The sequence below is a fragment of the Hesperophylax consimilis genome, chromosome 26 (genome assembly GCF_061612785.1).
Source record: "Hesperophylax consimilis isolate HC1 chromosome 26, BYU_Hcon_1.0, whole genome shotgun sequence".
NCBI classification, from domain to species: Eukaryota; Metazoa; Arthropoda; class Insecta; order Trichoptera; family Limnephilidae; genus Hesperophylax; species Hesperophylax consimilis.
This window is the reverse complement of record NC_142861.1, coordinates 17,859,958-17,879,077: the sequence shown is the minus strand read 5'-3', so window position 1 is coordinate 17,879,077 and position 19,120 is coordinate 17,859,958. Positions and strand designations below refer to the sequence as shown.

Here is a 19,120-nt window from a genome sequence, read left to right as displayed (position 1 = left end):
ACTATCGACTGTGAGACGCAGACGACAGAAATGTTTAAGTTGACGACCTTGCTCGAGCGCATTCGGAGCAGACACAGTGGACTAACTAGTAGAGTAGCTACTAGTTATACTGGCAACACTAATTCGTCGCAGCAGGCCTAAGAGTCACCAACTAGTCTTGATCAAATACTAAGTACTAAGTCAGTAGTTTGTTTGACAACAGTTGAAGATATTTTGTAAAACTAGTATACTGGCAAAAAAGTCACCAACTAGCAACCATCATTGGCTAACATTTCAACTAAAAGTCACCAACTAACGAATCAATTATAGTAGAATCATTGCTAGAGATTCTTGCTTGTAGGTTGTATAATAGTGGTATACTGTATCAAAGGACCTCTGCGGGATAATAGAGGATTGCTGGCGGGTGTTCCAAACTATTTCGAACAAGTTTGGACCACTGTTGGTGTGCATACATTCAAATGTGCGTTCTTGAAAATTATTTGCCTGAACTAATAATTGAATCGTCGGCTTGCAAAATCCGTTCTGAAAACTTCCGCTGGTTCTGATACATTCACAAAAAGTGCTAAAGAAGAACGGCTGCCCGACCTTTTTCATACAAAAGGTGCTTAAGGGGATCGGCTGCCCGGCCTTTTTCATACAAAAGTGCTTAAGAGGAACGGCTGCCCGGCCTTTTTCATTCCAAAGGTGGTTAAGGGGAACGGCTGCCCGGCCTTTTTCATACAAAAAGTGCTTAAGAGGAACGGCTGCCCGGCCTTTTTCATACAAAAAGTGCTTAAGAGGAACGGCTGCCCGGCCTTTTTCATACAAAAGGTGGTTAAGGGGAACGGCTGCCCGGCCTTTTTCATACAAAAAGTGCTTAAGAGGAACGGCTGCCCGGCTTTTTTCATACAAAATGTGCTTAAGGGGAACGGCTGCCCGGCCTTTTTCATACAAAAAGTGCTTAAGAGGAACGGCTGCCCTGCCTTTTTCATACAAAAATGCTTAAGAGGAACGGCTGGCCGGCCTTTTTCATACAAAAATTTGAATTTGAGTTCAAAAAACTTCACCAAACTGAATAATTGTTTTTTAATCAAAAGGTATAATAAATATCTAGTACGGATATGTGCTGCTTTATTTATGTGTTTTAAATTGTTAAATATAGGCCATTAAAGAATTAAATTTTTCACAATTTTAGAGGCAACTTTCACAACTTTTTGTTAGTTAATAGTAATTATCAAAAAAATAATCTTTCCCAATGTACTATGTAGGAAATTTAGAACTTTAAACCAGTTTTTTAGGCTTGATATTTTATTTTTTTCTTGGCTTATAAAAATACTTGCTCGATTACTTCAAAGGCCAAGATGTGTTCTACTCTCTAATATTTAATTAAAGCATTTAAACTAATATTTCTGAGCGACCAAATTTTCGAACCAAAAACATTTAATTTTGTATTACTACGCCTAAAAGTATTGAAATTAAATAAAAATAAAAAATTCACAAGATATTAAAAGAATGTATAATTTTGTTCTATAATGTTTATCTTTTTATATACATCATTTTGGTGACATCTACAGATTTTCTAAAAATTCCAGAGCGGCTTTTGCAAGTCTACGACTCAATTGTTAGTTGGTGGCTTTTAGTTCTACGGTGACTTGACTGCAAGTAGCAGAGTATCGTAGTACGTTCTGTTCATAATAACATATCGCACTCGTCCCGTGTGTTCATTCGATTTTCATTTGGCATTCGATCGCGTCGGTCCAAGAATACCATTGAAAATTTCCTGGCGGCTTCTGTTTTCTGTTGCACTCAGTTCAGTGTTATTTATACCTTTCGACCGCGATAGTGTGTGCTCCAAATATTCCGCTACCATTCAAAAATACACTAATAAACTCTTCCAATTCATTTTATTAAAGTTGTGTGGATTTATAGCTGCCTGTTTATTTTACAATCGCTATCGGCTATCGTTTGCAGCTTTGATATTCAATTTTAATTTCCTATGAGGTTATCAACATTTTGTTTCTGAAGGCATAACCTAACTTTTTGATTGTGATTTGTTTTGATAATGATAGTGTTGTGAGGTCGCCTAGATGTCGTTAATTTATTCACGCTCGCGGCCTGAGGTTTGTATTTTAATAACAATGTTTTTATAAACTGCATTCAATACGTAATTATTACAATGTTATAATTATAAAATTGCAATGACATGACTCGTCGTATTTTATTTACAATTTTGTTGTTATGTAGGTATAAAAAATGGTAATAAAAACTTTATTCGTACATGATTTTGTGCTCAGAAATTCATCCTTCATTTAATTTACTTGACAATTCTCCATTAGTAGCGAAGTAAACAGAATGTTTAATAGAACTGTTTTTAGTCGCTTGATTTTTTTCGTGATTCACCCAATTTATTTGTAAGTGTAATTACATTTGTATGCCGTTGGCTGTGTCGTGTCTGTCCTATGCACTATCGTGATTAACGTTATTTACAAACAACAATGTTAAATATATATATTCTCCACAATATGATACTAGTAAGCATACGCGCAGTATTAACGCCACGTTTTCACTTTTTGCGGGAAATTTATACGTTCACGTTAAGGCGATGCACTACGTAGCAATGCAAAATCATGTGTTTTTGGTTTGAAAATTTGGTCGCCTAGAAATGTTTCAGATGCTTTAAATAAATACCGCGCGTATAATAACATCTTGGCCTTTGAAATAATCGAGTAATTTTTTACATAAGTCTTTTTATAAGCCCAGAAAAAAATAATTTATAATGCCTATGAAAACTGCTTTAAAGTTCAAAATTTCCTACTTACGAACCCATTTTCGGTTATGGTTTTATTGTATAATGTGGCAAATCAAGTTATTTATAAAATTTATGCCTGAACATCCACAAAATAAAATAAAAGGCACTTTTTGGTCATGTTTTTTTCTCGCCTAAATCAAAACAGCTGGATGGTGTTAAGCGGGAATTTAAGCCTTATCGCCATCTACGTAAGGAGTGTTATTGATGGCGGCTAGATTCAAAGTATTACACGACGTAGTGCATCGCCTTAAATGCAATCGGGAATGGTTTTATGCGCTCTAAGCAATGAGCCACTAACGTTATGTTTTCTTCATTCATTTTATTTCAGCTGCGGAAGTATTTCTACAGCTTTTCACAGCATTTTCAAAAACGTTGCATTCAAAATATATGGGTTTTAATAGCTGTACATGAATTTAACCAACCAGATAACCAATATATGTTTTATTAGATTACCTTATAATTTCTGCACAAGCTAAAATCGTCAATTTCATCGTCAGTTTTTAATTTTCTCCAGATACAACGAATAGTGTTTCAAGATCTTACAAATAATATATTACCTGTTTTGTTAAAGATTAGTTTATAATTTCTGTCCAAGCAAAAATCGTCAGTTTTAAAATTTCTCCAAATATAACCAATAGGGTCTCGAGATCGTAGAAATAATATATTACCTCCTGTATTAAAGGTGTCCGCACTCACTAGCTATTCTAGGTGATTCTACGTGATTATACAAGTTTAAAAAAAACTTCTTTCTAAATTATAATATTTTAATTATAAGTTTTCAGGTAAATAAGTTCAATCGCTTTTATGGAAAATAAAAAAAATTCTATGGAAAAATATTTTTTTGGAAAAAAAATCAACGGAATTTCGGAAAAAGTTATTTATATTTTTAACTTCTACCATCATGTAGAATCATCTCTCGAAGTTTGTGTACTTTATCAAGTCAGTTAATTTTCGTACAGTGACGTTACGAAATAAAACACGAATTTGCTTCACTCATTATTTTAAAAAAATTATAAAAAAGTTCAATTTTTTTAATATTCTCAGTAGAAAAACCTATTCGTGGGAAAAACGTACAAGTCTAATAATACTTGTATGCAAGTGACTCATTCTGTGAAATTGCCGCCAAAACTTCGCAAAATAAATATAAAATTTATTATATCCTCACTCACCACTTGCTAAAAACCGCTACCGCAGAGCGTAGAACATGGAACCATAATAAGGAATATGATTCAAGTTAGAGTTTATCTCGGTTTGTTTGTTTATTTATTTGATTTATCCAGATGAATGCATTTTAAGTGTGATTAAACGTTTAACTGGTTTTATTTTTCCTTATAATAAATTTATAGTAAGCATGATTGTTGTTTTACAGTCTTCCACACTTGCTAGTGTGTGTAGTAACCGTTTGTGTACACTAGAAATAAATTACATAGGTACTTGGTAGGTTGGTTTCCACTTCTAGGATTCCACTTTATTCATTCATTCAAGAAAACAAAATCGAAATTGAAATAGATGTATTTAAAAAGAATTGTCATTGAGATGGTGACATTTCTTTGGGAAAATTGTATAATTCCCTATTTGGAATTTAAATAAATATATTACTTACGTAAAATATTTATGGTTTATAATTAGGTACCTACCTACTTACAAATCTTAGGATTTCGGCGGAAATTTTGGTTTTGATTTATGTAAGAGAAAATTAGAAACGTACTTTATGGAAGCGAGGTCTGCCGTATCACAATACTAATAGTAATTAACATCATTATATATTATTAAAACAGAAATCGTTTCACAATACTGATAGTAATGAACATCATTATATACCTACATTCTTAAATTATGAAAACAGAAATCGATAGTGAATTTGTGCATATTTTACATTCTTATATTATTAAAACAGAAATCGGTAATGAATTTGTACATTTTTTTACGTTCTTATATTATTAAAACAGAAACCGATAATGACTTTGTATATTTTTTACATTCTTATATTATTGAAACAGAAATCGATAATGAATTTAACAATTTTTGCATTCTTAAATTATTAAATCATAAATCGATAATGAATTTGTATATTTTTTACATTCTTACATTATTAAAACAGAAAAAAATAATGAATTTGTGTATATTTTTTGCTCGGGGTTAGTATATCAGACCGGCTCAAGTAGATATTGGGGCAAGCCTGAGTAAATCTCGTCTGTATAGGGCTAACAGATTCTTCAATAGTTGCCTGCTGATAACCCTATACAAATCTCAAGTAGACCCAACAATTGAATTTGGGATCCACCTACGTGTCTGGGCTGTAGCCCCATAATACTTGATAAACCTAATTGATTCTGTGCAAAGGAGGACGGTCCGTCTAATGGACAATCCATTGTTAGACGCAATGTGGACATGCTGAGTCTTTTATGCAGGTGTTTTAATGGAACCTGCTCTATGGAGCTAGCCCCGAATTAAATCCCTTCCTAAAGCCCTTACCTTAACACGATGCTCACCGGGTGGTGACTGAGCTCCTCCGCCTTTAGATTGTACAGACATGCTCTTGTGAAGTGTCGCATAAAAAATTTAAAAAAGCTATGTGTAGCCCAGCTTTTGCGTTTTTTAGTCGATTAACAGCTAAAATCTTTGATTGTACACACGCCTCGCCGATCGCTCATCCTTTACAATCCCTCTTTGAGACATTATGACCACAATAACCACACGTGTTACAAAAATCTTATCGAAAGATTACAAAGTAATATATTTTTGATATATTTAAATAACGTGGAAAATACTGGTTTTAATGATCGGCTCCGCCCGGGATTTGGATAACGTTATAATAAGTCAAACAGTTTATTTATTCTCTTAATTTCTTATTGTCCTTATTTAACATTTAAGGCGAAGCTTAATGCCAAATCACTATTTTGATTAATTTAACTATTAATATTAATTTTTTAACGAATTGGTGTACATTATGAATACCAAAAAAATATTCTTTAGATAAATTGAAGGTTTTCCTACCGTTTCGCTTGAGTAGAATACAAATAAAAAATTAAATTACTCAATAAAAAATATAAATGTAAACTACTAAAAAAAATTTTTTTTCAATGGAAATGTATGAACGCGTAAAGGAAACAACTTTTAAAAAATGCTTTATTATAGCAAAGATTATCTGTGACAGTTTCACTTGATCAACTTTTTTGCTTTCTCATAAAATTATTTACAACATAAATAAAAAAACAGTTTTGTGCTTGAAATCGAACGTTTCTAGACTCCGTTTGTCAAATGATTTTAATGCCTATTACCTACAATATAAGGTATACCAAGAATATACACATTTTTGGCTTGCAGCTTCCTCTTAAACTAATATTGAACAAAACGGCGCGTTGCCTTAACAGTTACATTTGATTTATGCTCCTCAGCTCATAATGGAAGTCAATAGCCTCTCATCTTACACGGAGAAAAATTAGTATTGCTAATTTATTAAGAATCTCTTCAAATTATTGTTTTTACGGTTAAAAACGGGAATGCAGGAATTACGAATGAGTTAAGAACAGGTTTCCTAATCAACTTGTTGTAAATACGTAGTAATGCAACATCATGTATTTTTGGTTTTAAAATATGATCGCTTAAAATGTTTTAGATGATTTTATTAAATACTGCGAGTAGAACACATTTCTAAAAAAAAATAAGAGTGTTTTTTTTTTTTTTATAAGCCCTGAACAAAAATGTATCAGGCCTATAAAAACTGCTTTTAAGTTCAAAATATCCTACTTACGAAACCAATTTTCGGTTATGGTTTTATTTTATTGTGTAAATAAAGATTAATCAAAATAGTGATTTGGCATTAAGCTTCGCCTTAAGTTTTTTCGTTTAACCCTATTTAGTCGACGGTGTCTTGTGTTATTATTGAACATTTACTTTTGATATTTCAAAGCTTCTTCGTTCACCATGGAAATAGCTTTGCGAACTAAAACTAGTTGCGTTTGCCTAGATATTGCACTAAGGGAAGGCTGCGCAAATTTCATGACACCCGAGCTAAGCTTTCGAGAACGGCAGATTTCCAAATTTTCTTCGCACTGTTTTCTTAATCATTTCGTGTGCGTCAAATTTAATGCTGGACTAGCTGGATTTTTGCCAGAATCCCACCAGAAAACGCATCGGGAGATATACGTTGGCTAAATAAATTATGTTTAACAGTTTTTTTTTAAACATCACGTACGATCATCGAGTATGTATTCGTGCATATATACAGGGTTTTCCAATAAGAGGTGTTATTTTGAATAGCCCGCTATTTCGGTAGATGTTACTTTTGAAGCTGTCATTTTTTGACATTTGACAAGTAGAAACTACGCCATTAATAAAAATGGAACGATACACGCTTCAACAACGCATTGAAATTATTAAAATTTACTTGAGTGAATCAAATGCAAATCATCTTGAGTGATGAGGCCCATTTCCACCTCGGTGGCTTCGTCAACAAGCAAAATTATCGCATCTGGGGCTCGGAAAACCCAAGAGTTATTGTTGAAAAGCCTCTCTATCCTCAACGTGTGACTGTTTGGTGCGGTTTATGGTCCGGCGGAGTCATTGGACCTTACTTTTTCGAAAATGAGGCTGGAGCAACAGTTACGGTGAATGGATTGCGTTATCGAGAGATGATTAATGATTTTTTATGGCCGGAATTGGATGGTATTGATGTGAACAACGTTTCCTTGTTTTTACCACCCATGTGTGGTAAAACCACGTGTGATCTTTTGAGAATTGTGGAGATCCGCAAAGAATGTAGAGAATGTTGTAAGCGTAGTGAATAAGATTAAGAAAGGGACGCTGCTCGGTTGGTTTGGGCATGTAGAGCGAATGATCGTCCAAATAAATTAAGGAGTATAAGGAGAATGTATGACGCAAATGTATAGTCGAGCAGAAGAAGTCGGAGAAGACATGGCACGATCGAGTGAATCAGATACTTGAGTCGGGCCATGTCAAAGGTCAGAATTATAGAAGAGTATGTATGAATGTGAATGAGGCAAGGAGTGTGTACTAATACCGAGATGTTCGGCGGTCCGTCCTCTCTGCCTACCCCTGCGGGGAAATGGCTTGATGGTTGGTTGGTTAGTTAGTTAGTTTACGTATTCTATTTGAAAACGGGAACCAGTTTTTTGTGAAGTCACTTCTGGTGTGATAAGTACCAATAAACTACCTAGTTATATTATATGTATAGTACTGTTTTACTTTATTAAAACCAGCATCATATGAACACATATTCTATTTGATATATTGAATAGATAATAAACTATTTGATTTGCCATTTGAACAGAGAATAAGCTATTTGATTTGCCATTTAATAGAGAATAAATTCTTTGATTTGCCATTGAATAGAGAATAAGCTATTTTATTTGCGATTGAATAGATAATACTATTTGATTTGCCATTGAATATAGAATAAACTATTCGGTTTGCCATAGAATAGAGAATAAACTATTTGATTTGCCATTGAAAATAGAATAAACTATCCGATTTGCCATTGAATAGAGAATAACCTATTCGATTTGCCATTGAATAGAGAATAAACTATTCTATTTGCCATTAAATAGAGAATAAACTATTTGATTTGCCTTTGAATATAGAATAAACTATTCGATTTGCCATTGAATATGGAATAAATTATTTTATTTAGGTGTCTGCTATCACTGTAAATACACTCCGTAGAAAATAAGGCGTTTCTTATTATTTTTTTACTGTCAAATGGATATTTCAAAGCACCATGCCTAATGCATGATTTTGATACAGATAGGTACATAATTAGAATATTAGACATTTTTTTACAGTTGTTTCAAAAGTTTTGAAAAGCATTCTTTTTATATTTTTTTCAATTTCACTGGAATTTTCTTTTCTCTAGTCGAACACCGAGTTTGAAATATTCTGTATGTAAGCAATAGGTGCAGCTGTGTGAGAAGTGTGTTCATATCAACATTCGCTGCAATACGCCTATATTTACTTTAAAAAAACGAGTGCTTTCATCTTGTGTTATGATTATTTTTCTATTTTTAACTTGTTTATAGTTTATATGTAATATTTATATTTCAATTTTAATGAAACTTTGCCAAGAACATCGCTGAAATTCTTCTACCGCCTGCAAATTAATCTGAACCAAAAATATACGCTAGGAATTAAAACTTTGGGTCAGTGCGTCACAGAACTTGAACAGTTCATCAAATTTCCAAGTTAATATTCAAGTTCTGTTATTATTCAAGAAACAACTGGTCCTAAAGCCTATGTGTTTCAACTTCTGTCACATTCGACGTCTTTACAAATCGGTATTCAACGCCATTTTATTTTTTTTAAACATTTGAACGCACAGAGCTATACAATAACGGTCTCCTCTCAACAGCCGTATTTCGGTCCGTCAGCTTTTCGTCAGATTGACTAACTAAACTATCGAACATAACGGTCATCAATATAATTTTTTTATTTAACCAAACGTTGACGGGCTGAGAATCGGCGGGTAACGGGGGACCCTTCAAATGAAAAAAAATGGAAATGGCACCAATTGCCTATTTGATGACGACTTCAAAAATTGTGGGTACAAACATCAACTAAGTATGCCTAAATAATGTAATCCGATTTATTATAGCTTCGGAGGAACTCGTACCTACAAGGTTATTGACGCATTTTTTAAAATTCGACGTATCTTTGACGGCCTCCGTGGTTGAGGGATAAGGTTCTCGACTAGCAAGCTGGAGGTCGCGGGTTCAAATCCCGGCTTGCACAAGTATTGTTTATTTGATTAATTTGTCTTATTTTACTAATTACTCATTTAAAATAATATTTATTTTTTTTATTTAGGAAACAAACAGTCATTTGTATATTTAGCATAAACAGCAATTACTTTTTTTAAATATATTTACTCCACACAGGAGGCCCTGAAGAAAATAATTTCCCTCAGGGCCTATGTCATCTTTGGGGATGCTGTGTGGAGGGTCTTTTTGTGGAGAGGAAGGAGTGAACATGGGTCTTGACGAGTCCCATGTTGTAGGAGGGAGGAAACAAAAAAAACTTACAAAATTAGACCAATAATGTTCCATTAATTTTAGTCGTTGATTCAATATTTGCACCTATACAATATATTATATAATTTATAATTTATTATATATAATATATAGTGTATTTGCGGCACGTTCCAGAGTGGAAGATACTCTCAGTATCGCCCTGGTGTAAGACCACCATTCAGAATTGAAACGTTGCTTGAGAGGGCTTTTGCCGTGCTTGGTGACCAGATCTGAATAGCCAGGTACTTTCCCACCTTCCTCTTTCCCATCTTCTTCCCCTCCCCACTAACTTCAGCCTCACAACATATTCCAATTGGGAATGCCATAGTCTCACTGGCTCCAGACGGTTGGGAGCAGTTGGGACTCTTGCGCGGTTTTAAATAAAAAATATAACTGACGAAATATTCAGCTACTGAATAAATAAATCGGTAGAAGTGTTTTATGGGCGTGTCCGTATGACATACGTAAGCTCAATTTTCCAGTGAAAGTTAAAAAATTTCGAATATCGAAATTATTTGTTGAACAATGCCTGTCTGGGGCCTAGGAGTCAAAATGTGGCTTAGCTTTAGCGACGATAATCCGGCTCTTATTAATTACGTTTTCGTTTCTAGGCCATTAATGCTAACCTCGCTACTGGCTGTTCGGAATGCAAAATAATAATTAACTAGATTATACTAAATCCTTCATTTTTTTCTTTTGACGTGCTGTCGTTAAAACTGTGATAAAACCTAGTTTAATGTTTTTATTATTTTTGTAAAAATAGAACGTATTATATTTAAACACGGTGTCCGGAAATTCGTAGTACAAGCGGGAAACTGATGAATCTACACGGGGTTGGCCAAAGCAGTTTGCGCCAAAGCGCTGATAATATCTAACACCTAATGGTACGTATACATTTGCGAACTTAAACGCGAACCGAGCCACGAATTGCGGGAAAGGGGCGAAGCAACTGCGAGGGGCGTTTCGCGCCATTTGCGGTTGCTTCGTTCCTTTCCCATAAGTTGAGGTTCAGTTCGGCAGTTCGGCTTGCGTATGTATACGTAGCATAACACATCGCCCATGCGATTATTTTTCATCAAATGGCGCTACACAAAAATACAAATTATCATTGATTACCTACGTAGGTGCCGCTTGGCTCAGGGCCAAAAAAAGGATCCCTCTTTTATTTTAGCTTTCGTTTACGAATAAATCGAGTCCGAAGTTTGGTATAATACAGGTTTTTCCAATGAGAGGTGTTATTTTGATATTCAATCGTAAAAGATCAATGGTTTCGTTGCTTGTGTGGCACGTAGCGCCGTCTTGTTGAAAGTAAACGTTGTCCAGATCAATACCATCCAATTCCGGCCATAAAAAATCATTAATCATCTCTCGATAGCGATCCATTCACCGTAACTGTTGCTCCAGCCTCATTTTCGAAAAAGTAAGGTCCTATGACTCCGCCGGACCATAAACCGCACCATAAACCGCACCAAACAGTCACACGTTGAGGATAGAGAGGCTTTTCAACAATAACTCTTGGATTTTCCGAACCCCAGATGCGACAATTTTGATTGTTGACGAAGCCATCGAGGTGGAAATGGGCCTCATCACTCAAGATGATTTGCATTTGATTCACTCAAGTGAATTTTAATAATTTCAATGCGTTGTTGAAGCGTATATCATTCCATTTTTATTAATGGAGTAGTTTTTACTTCTCAAATGTCAAAAAATGACAGCTTCAAAAGTAACATCTACCTAAATAGCGGGCTATTCAAAATAACACCTCTTATTGGAAAACCCTGTAGTATCTAAATATTTCTAATAAACAATGAACATGTTAATCTCAAGTGACCTCCCTATGTTCATTATATTTTGCCACTGAACACGTTAAAAGCCATTTCGAGCAATGTTCCGGTTCTGTTTTTTTTGTTTGAATACTGCACAAGAGTTGCAACTGCTTCCTGTTGTCCGGAGCCTGGTGGGATTATAGCATCCCCATTTAGGGTACGATGTGTGGTTGAAGGGAGCGGGGAGGGTAACGAGAAGAAAAGATGACGGTTAAAAATACCTGACTATTCAAATCTGGTCAATAAACACGGTTAAAGCCAATTCAAGCAACGTTTAAGTTCTGAATGTTGGTTTTAACTTAAACGATAGTGAGAGTACCTTTCTGCATTATAGATATTTTTATGTTACTTTCGATATCCAAATATGATTTACATTAAGGCGATGCCATACGTCGTGTAATATTTTGAATCGAGCCGCCATCAATAACACTCCTCATGTAGATGGCTATAAGGCTTAAATTCCCGCTTCAAACCATCCAGATGTTTTGATTTAGGCAAGAAAAAAACATAGCCAAAAAGTGCCTTTTATTTTATTTTGTGTATGTTCAGGCATAAATATTTAAATGTTTTCCGATCATTTTATAAATAACTTAATTTGCCACATTATACAATAAAACCATAACCGAAAATGGATTCGTAAGTAGGAAATTTTGAACTTTAAAGCAGTTTTCATGGACCTTATAAATTATTTTTTTCTGGGCTTATAAAAAGGTTTAAATTCCCGCTTAACACCATCCGCCTGTTTTGATTTTTGCAAGAAAAAAAATGGACAAAAAGTGCTTATTATTTTATTTTGTAGATGTTCAGGCATAAATATTAATTTTTTTTTATCATTTTATAAATAACTTAATTTGCCACATTATACAATAAAACCATAACCGAAAATGGGTTCGCAAGTAGGAAATTTTGAACTTTAAAGCAGTTTTCATGGGCCTTATAAATTATTTTTTTCTGGGCTTATAAAAAGACTTATGTAAAAATACTCGATTATTTCAAAGGCCAAGATGTATTATACTCGCAGTATTTAATTAAAGCATCTGAAACATTTCTAGGCGACCAAATTTTCAAACCAAAAACACATGATTTCGCATTACTATGTATGGCATCGCCTTAACCAATTACTTGAAATTGTCAAAAGCAATTTGATGACAAAAAAATCTTTGAAATTTTTTAAAAAGAAATCATATTAAATCGTGAGTACTTCTTTGATTCAAAGTTATTTTAAAACCACTCTTTTATATTACCCATTTAATATACATACTGTTAAAAGTCTTACGTCATTTGATTCAAACTCCGAATAATTGTGAAATAATCTCCAGTTCTTGTCAAATTAATAAATTAATCTGCTTAAAGTAATCGAGAAATAGAACATAGAACGTAGGTAATCTGCATTATTTATTTTCTATTAGTGATTTTTGTCCCGAACAAATGTTATGTTAATTGAAAATGGATTATGCAATGTTTTTAATTGGTTTTTGATATTAGCCACAAATGGTAAAGGCTATCACGACGCAGAATTTTTCATCATAAGGTTTTCCATTTTGGCGGTGGCTGCCAATGTGGCTTGTGTTAACTTCGAATATTAATCTGTAATATTAGGTGACATGATATCATAGATTATAGAAACAAGAGAGATAACGATAACTTGAGAAAAGTGTAGCCAACATCACCCATACTACTGCACATCGCATCTACGCACAGCAGCACTCCGCCTTTATTTCTTCCTACACACCAAACGCATAACTTTCATTGGCTCCGCCGCTTTGATAACTGTGCAGTTTGATCGTAACTCGGCGACAGTAGGCATGCTTCCATGCCATTAATACGGTATCGGGAAACTCATAGTGCGAGTAGGAAATTAGTGAAAATATGTCATATAGAGAATCTTTTTTTTCTGCATCTAAAGGGTTAAAAGACTTTTGCAGCCACTATGCTTGGGCGCATTTTAAATGACAAAACAGCTGATATTAATCCCCTAGCAATCGATTTTTGTTTTTAAATTTGACTTTAAAAATTCCAACTTTAATGTTTCCAAAGTGATTCTAAATGTGATGTAGAGTCATCAGTTTACCGCCTGTACTACGAGTTTCCGAACACGGTGTATCCCTTTGTTTCTGTTATCGATGGCTGACACTGTTTTGTCAGATGTAATCAATTGTTATTTATTATTTTTTTTTACATTGTAAAACATATTGTATTGAGATATTGACATATTGGTATTGACACATTGTTACTATTTTAAGAATAAGGGGATTTAGGGGGTATTTTTATTTTTTGTGAAAATTTATTCTCATTGCCAGTTGGATGAAAAGAAACAGTAACAGAGATAGTCCACACCATTTTATTTCTGAACATTTTTATCCATTTTCAATTGCACCTTAGTGTCAAAATTCTGTGCTATCACATTAGGTGCCATGTCCAGTATTATCTATATTGATGTCACATTAGTTGCTATCAATGATAATTTTGCTACAATCACTCCAATCAACAATGTGGCCATATTAGGTGCTATCTATAACAATATTGCCACAATAAGACACTCCAATCAGCAATGTTATCACATTATTTGCTATCAATGACAATATTGCTTGCCACAATGTAGCTCCCTTATTAACAACAGTGTTGCCATGTCCAGGTGCTGTCCATGAGCGATGAGCTCCGCCGCGCACTATATTCCTCAGGGGCCTCAGTGGACCTGGAGTTCTCCCCACCAGACCTCATCGGTGCCACGGAAATACTCACCATGGAGCACAGGTCAGCTTCCTTTATATTATAATAATGGCGTGATGGTTAATTAGTCAGTTTTTATTTTCAGGTGCCATATACTTGTAAAATTAATGTTACCATCCGTCCTTCATTGACGCTTGCAATTATTTTATTTAAACATCAAATACTGTGTTATTAATCTTATGATCATCATCATCATCATCACTTTTGGCTCTACAACCCCTGGTGGGTCTTGGCCTCCTCAAGAGTCTTCCTCCACTCATCTCGGTCCCGCGCCAGCTCTCTCCAGTTTCGAAGCTCCAAGGCAGACAAATCTTTGAGGACGTTGTCGCTCCATCTTAACCTTGGCCTTCCCAGGCTCCTTCTCCCTATCGGTCTTGAGCTCAGCAGGGACTTTGGTTCTTGATGCTCGGTCATTCTCTCCACATGACCTAGCCACCGAAGTCTTCCCAGTTTTATGAACTTTGTGACGTTTAGCTCCTTAAACAGAGTATTGAGCTCATTGTTATAACGTCTGCGCCAAAATCCATTTTCTAGAACCGGTCCGAAGATGCGCCTTATGATACATTCAATTAATTCTAGTAGGATGTCAGTAACCAAACATGAATCCAGGCTAATATTGAATTGTTTCAATTGTACCATACATGCATAAGGTGTGCGTATAAATACATGTATTATATATGTATGCCTTAATGATGCAAGGCACTCTGTTTCTAATTTATATTACGTTTTAATTGGAACCACTCAATTGAGAAAGATGAATCAAAGTCACAAAGGACAAACAAGTTTTCTAGGTTAACGTATTAGTGTGTAGTCCAATTCTTAAACTCTATCAGTCTTACTAATATAAAATCACATCACAACCGATAATCGGTGTTTTTGTCACACATTGTACAAAGACCTTACACTTTCTGTTTCGAACTATTACGGATCATGTGATACGAGCTCTGTCTCGTCTGTAAGGTGTTTCTGCGTATCATATGACCCGTTAGGCTATACCCATACATGTAATAATGTGCATCTTATGATCTACTGATTATTAAAATATTTTTCTTACATCTACATTATAGGTGTATTACACCATCTTCTATTAAATTTTTCTGTTTTTACAGCAATGTTAATCTATGATTAAAATTACTTGATGAGTTACTCAACAGTTTACTCAAAGGTCGTGAAATACCACCTTAACGAAACGGAAAGATGTGGATTTTTTTATTTTGGTGCCATTAACTTTATTTGGACGTCTTTCGTAACATTTTGTGTATTGTCTTCCAGGGAAAAGTTGTGCAATCACCTGCCGGCGCGAGCTCAGGGCTACATGTGGTCGCAGGTGTTCTCCAGCAGTCTCAATGGCTTCTCCCTCAACTCCCTCTACCGCAAGATGCAGCGTGTCGACAGCCCGCTGCTGCTCATCATCCAGGATACGGAGAATAATGTGAGTACTCTCCCACCTTCTGTTCAAAGTTTCCTAAAGCCGAATTTATGGAACTTCTGTCAAGTCCCCCAAAGCTGAACTTATGGAACTTCTGAAGTCCCGCAAAGCTGAATTTATGGAACTTCTGTCTAGTCCCCCAAAACTGAACTTATGAAACTTCTGTCAAGTCCTCTAAAGCTGAACTTACGGACCCTCTGCCAAGTCCTCTATAGCTGTACTTACGGAGCGATTTTTCACAAAAATAACAATATACAAATCATCCACTCCATCAGCAGTTGAGAATATTTTGAAGGGGTTGCAAGAAGATAGTGCAGTTGGCCACCATAATATTCCTGTTATTGTTCTCAAAAAATGTGCAGCTACTCTTTCATCCTATTGTTATGGTTATGCAACATTATTTTTTAAGTGGGAAACTTCCTACAGTTTGGAGAAGAGCTATAATTACACCCATCTATAAAAAAGGCAATAAACTCGAACCAGCAAATTACAGACCTATAAGTATAACCTAAAAAAAATGAATAAAACATCTTTTGCATCCAATCCTTGCAAATATAGTAGTGGATAAACCAATTTAATGCTCGATTGGATTCTTATTTGGAGAGACGAAAGGATTAACTTTTTTTAAATTTAAAACAACTCAATTACTGTTACACTTATTGTGAAATCAGATATGAGCGCATTAGCAGAATGCTGCCTGCTCATTAAATAATAATATTAATAATAATTCAAACTCTACAGCTATTGCAACGTATCTTGTCAGATCCTTTAAAGGCACTGATCCATTTGCAAGCTCGTGAGCTAACGGTATTACTCGTTGGCTCTCATTGGGCCAAAAAGCCAACTTTGGAATGCCGGCGTAGTGACATGGCGTGTTCCCAGTCGCAGGAGCAGTCAAAGAATGTAAAGGCTGTCTGGTCCTGATGGCTCGACTAATCCATCGGTGGTTCATTATACTGCGAGCTAAGGATTTCATACATGTACTGCGAGCCAGACTGCTGGTTTTTAAAACCGCATATACAGGTCCTATGTTGGAGGTTTGTACCTATGGCTTACCGGCTCGCTGGCATACCAGTGGTTTTACTCGAAAATGGAGCGACGCCTTAAAGCTGTACTTCTGTGCAGTGGCGGCTCATGATTTTTGAGTGTGATAGGGTGCTAATTTTGACATATTCGACATTATTGGTGTTGTATCCAAAAAAAATTAAATTTTTTTTTGAAAATTCGGATTTTTCTATAAATTTTTTCAGGAATTCCTTGTGGCGCATGGCCAAACTGAAATTTCCTGAAAATTTTCATAAAAAAAACCGAATTTTCAAAAAAAAAAAAAATAATAATTTTCGGACACAACAACAAAAATAATGCCATTTTTTGTAATATTAACACTCTAGTACACTTAAAAGTCACGAGCCGCCGCTGCTTCTGTGAAGTCTTCTGAAGTTGGAATTCCTTCTTCCGATCAAGATCTTCCGTCAAGTTGTCTAGCTGTACTTGCAGAACATATATCAAATTCTTTGAAGCTTTTTAGCTTGGTTTTGATTTTTTTTGTTCCAAGTTTATTGCAACATTTACAAAACTGCAAATTTGTTATTTAATACATAATTTACATATTTATTTTCTAACTAGCTTAACTTATTTACTGACTAAACTAGTAGTTACTCACTTCTTGGTTACTTACTTAACCTAGTCACTCAAATAACTTATTATTTTTTAAAATTTACTAATGTAATTTATTGTTATTATTTGCAGGTTTTTGGCGCCCTCACTTCGTGTGCACTGCACCCGTCGGAGCACTTCTACGGCACCGGCGAGTCCTTCCTGTTCTCGTTCTGCGCGCGCCGCCCACCCTCCCCTGCGCACCGCCCCTCCCACACCCCCCTGCCCACGCTGCCCCTGCCCATCCCCACACACTTTGGTACCACGGAGGGCAGTGATGCCAAGTCAGATGGGGAGGTCAAGGGAGATGGAGACACCAAAGGGGAGGGAGAGGAAGATAAAGAGGAGCGCGGCTTCCGCGTGTGGCAGTGGACCGGGGACAACCTGTACTTTATCCGGGGCAGTAATGATAATATCTCCATTGGAGCCGGAGAGTTAGTATATACAGTTGACTTATTATTACAGGAGACATTTTTTAATTCATTAGTATATTTCTTAATATATATGGTAAACTATTGAATGCCAGCTTTTTAAGGCTACTACTAAAGATACTATTAAAAAATCATTTATCTGAATATAACTAGTTATTCTGGGGAAACTGCATGTGTTTACATACTGTTTCTATAAAAGTATAAAAAGATTATCTGGTACGACCGTACAATTTACAAAAACATCATTTTGCAAAAAAAAGTAAATTATTATGAAAATAGAATTAGCTGGCGGCTTGCGAAAATTTCGCGCTTGCAATCAAGAAGTTAATATATTATATAATAATATTCAATTTTATTAGGGATAACTTGTTGAAGCTTATTATAAACCTCGTTGTTATATTTAATAATTGTGACGGAATGTAATTAGGTGGTCCCGGTAGACTAGAGGATCTGGGTTCACGTCCCAGTTGCAACCGTTACCTTTTTATTTTCTGTGTCTATGTGTTTCACATTTTATTTATTTATTTAAATGCCATAAAATGACTTTTACAATAGAGTGATTACAGAACAAGTAATGTGTAAACAAAAATATTATTGCAAGTGATACAGTTGTTAATAGAAGTGCAGTTAAACAATACATAATTAAAAGAAATATCTACTAGTGTAGTAATAGTTGAATGAATACTAGGTTTGTATAAGACCTGACATAAATCGAGGTATGAGGTGTTTATGATAATGAATAGTAATTAATATAAAGTAAATTCTATTAAGGCCTAGAATGTTATAATAACAGAGAATATTTTATTTGAACAGAATATTAATATGTTTAAAAAAAGTGACTTTTTGAGGTGTATAATCTAGCAAAATATTATAATAGAGTAATTAGTAGTGAGTTTATTGTTGCCTTCAAAATTAATTGGAATAGCTGGGCAAGTATCGCAATTTGGCTTTAGTAAAACAGGGCTGTCAACGATTTTACGATACTTTTGGATAAGGAATAATATTTTTTAATAAAATTGTTTTATTATTATTATTGTTTTGTTTCCCGACTTTGCACTGAATTTTCATTGAACGTTATTGATATTATTATCTTCGCCAATGATATAATATATTTCTTATACATTTAGTGGATTTCATACAGTACATTACACTTCTTAATACATAAGTACATTTTCTAATGCATGCAGTGGTTAATACGTTCAGTATTGCCCCGACCACCATTTAGAATTGAATTA

At 34.8% G+C, this 19,120-nt stretch overlaps 1 protein-coding gene across 8 annotated transcripts in view; it reads left to right on the top strand.

The window, feature by feature from the left end:
* Positions 1-19,120, top strand: part of mtd (TLD domain-containing protein mustard) — a 262,898-nt gene that overhangs the window by 235,887 nt on the left and 7,891 nt on the right. For 7 of the 8 annotated variants that reach the window (XM_089647441.1, XM_089647436.1, XM_089647435.1 and 4 more), the window contains 3 exons: positions 14,275-14,393; positions 15,642-15,801; positions 17,548-17,888. In XM_089647441.1, the coding sequence (XP_089503567.1) occupies positions 14,275-14,393; positions 15,642-15,801; positions 17,548-17,888 (620 nt within the window). Of the gene's footprint in view, positions 1-1,519; positions 2,100-14,274; positions 14,394-15,641; positions 15,802-17,547; positions 17,889-19,120 lie in introns of those variants that run through there. The other variant, XM_089647442.1, reaches the window with a different exon arrangement.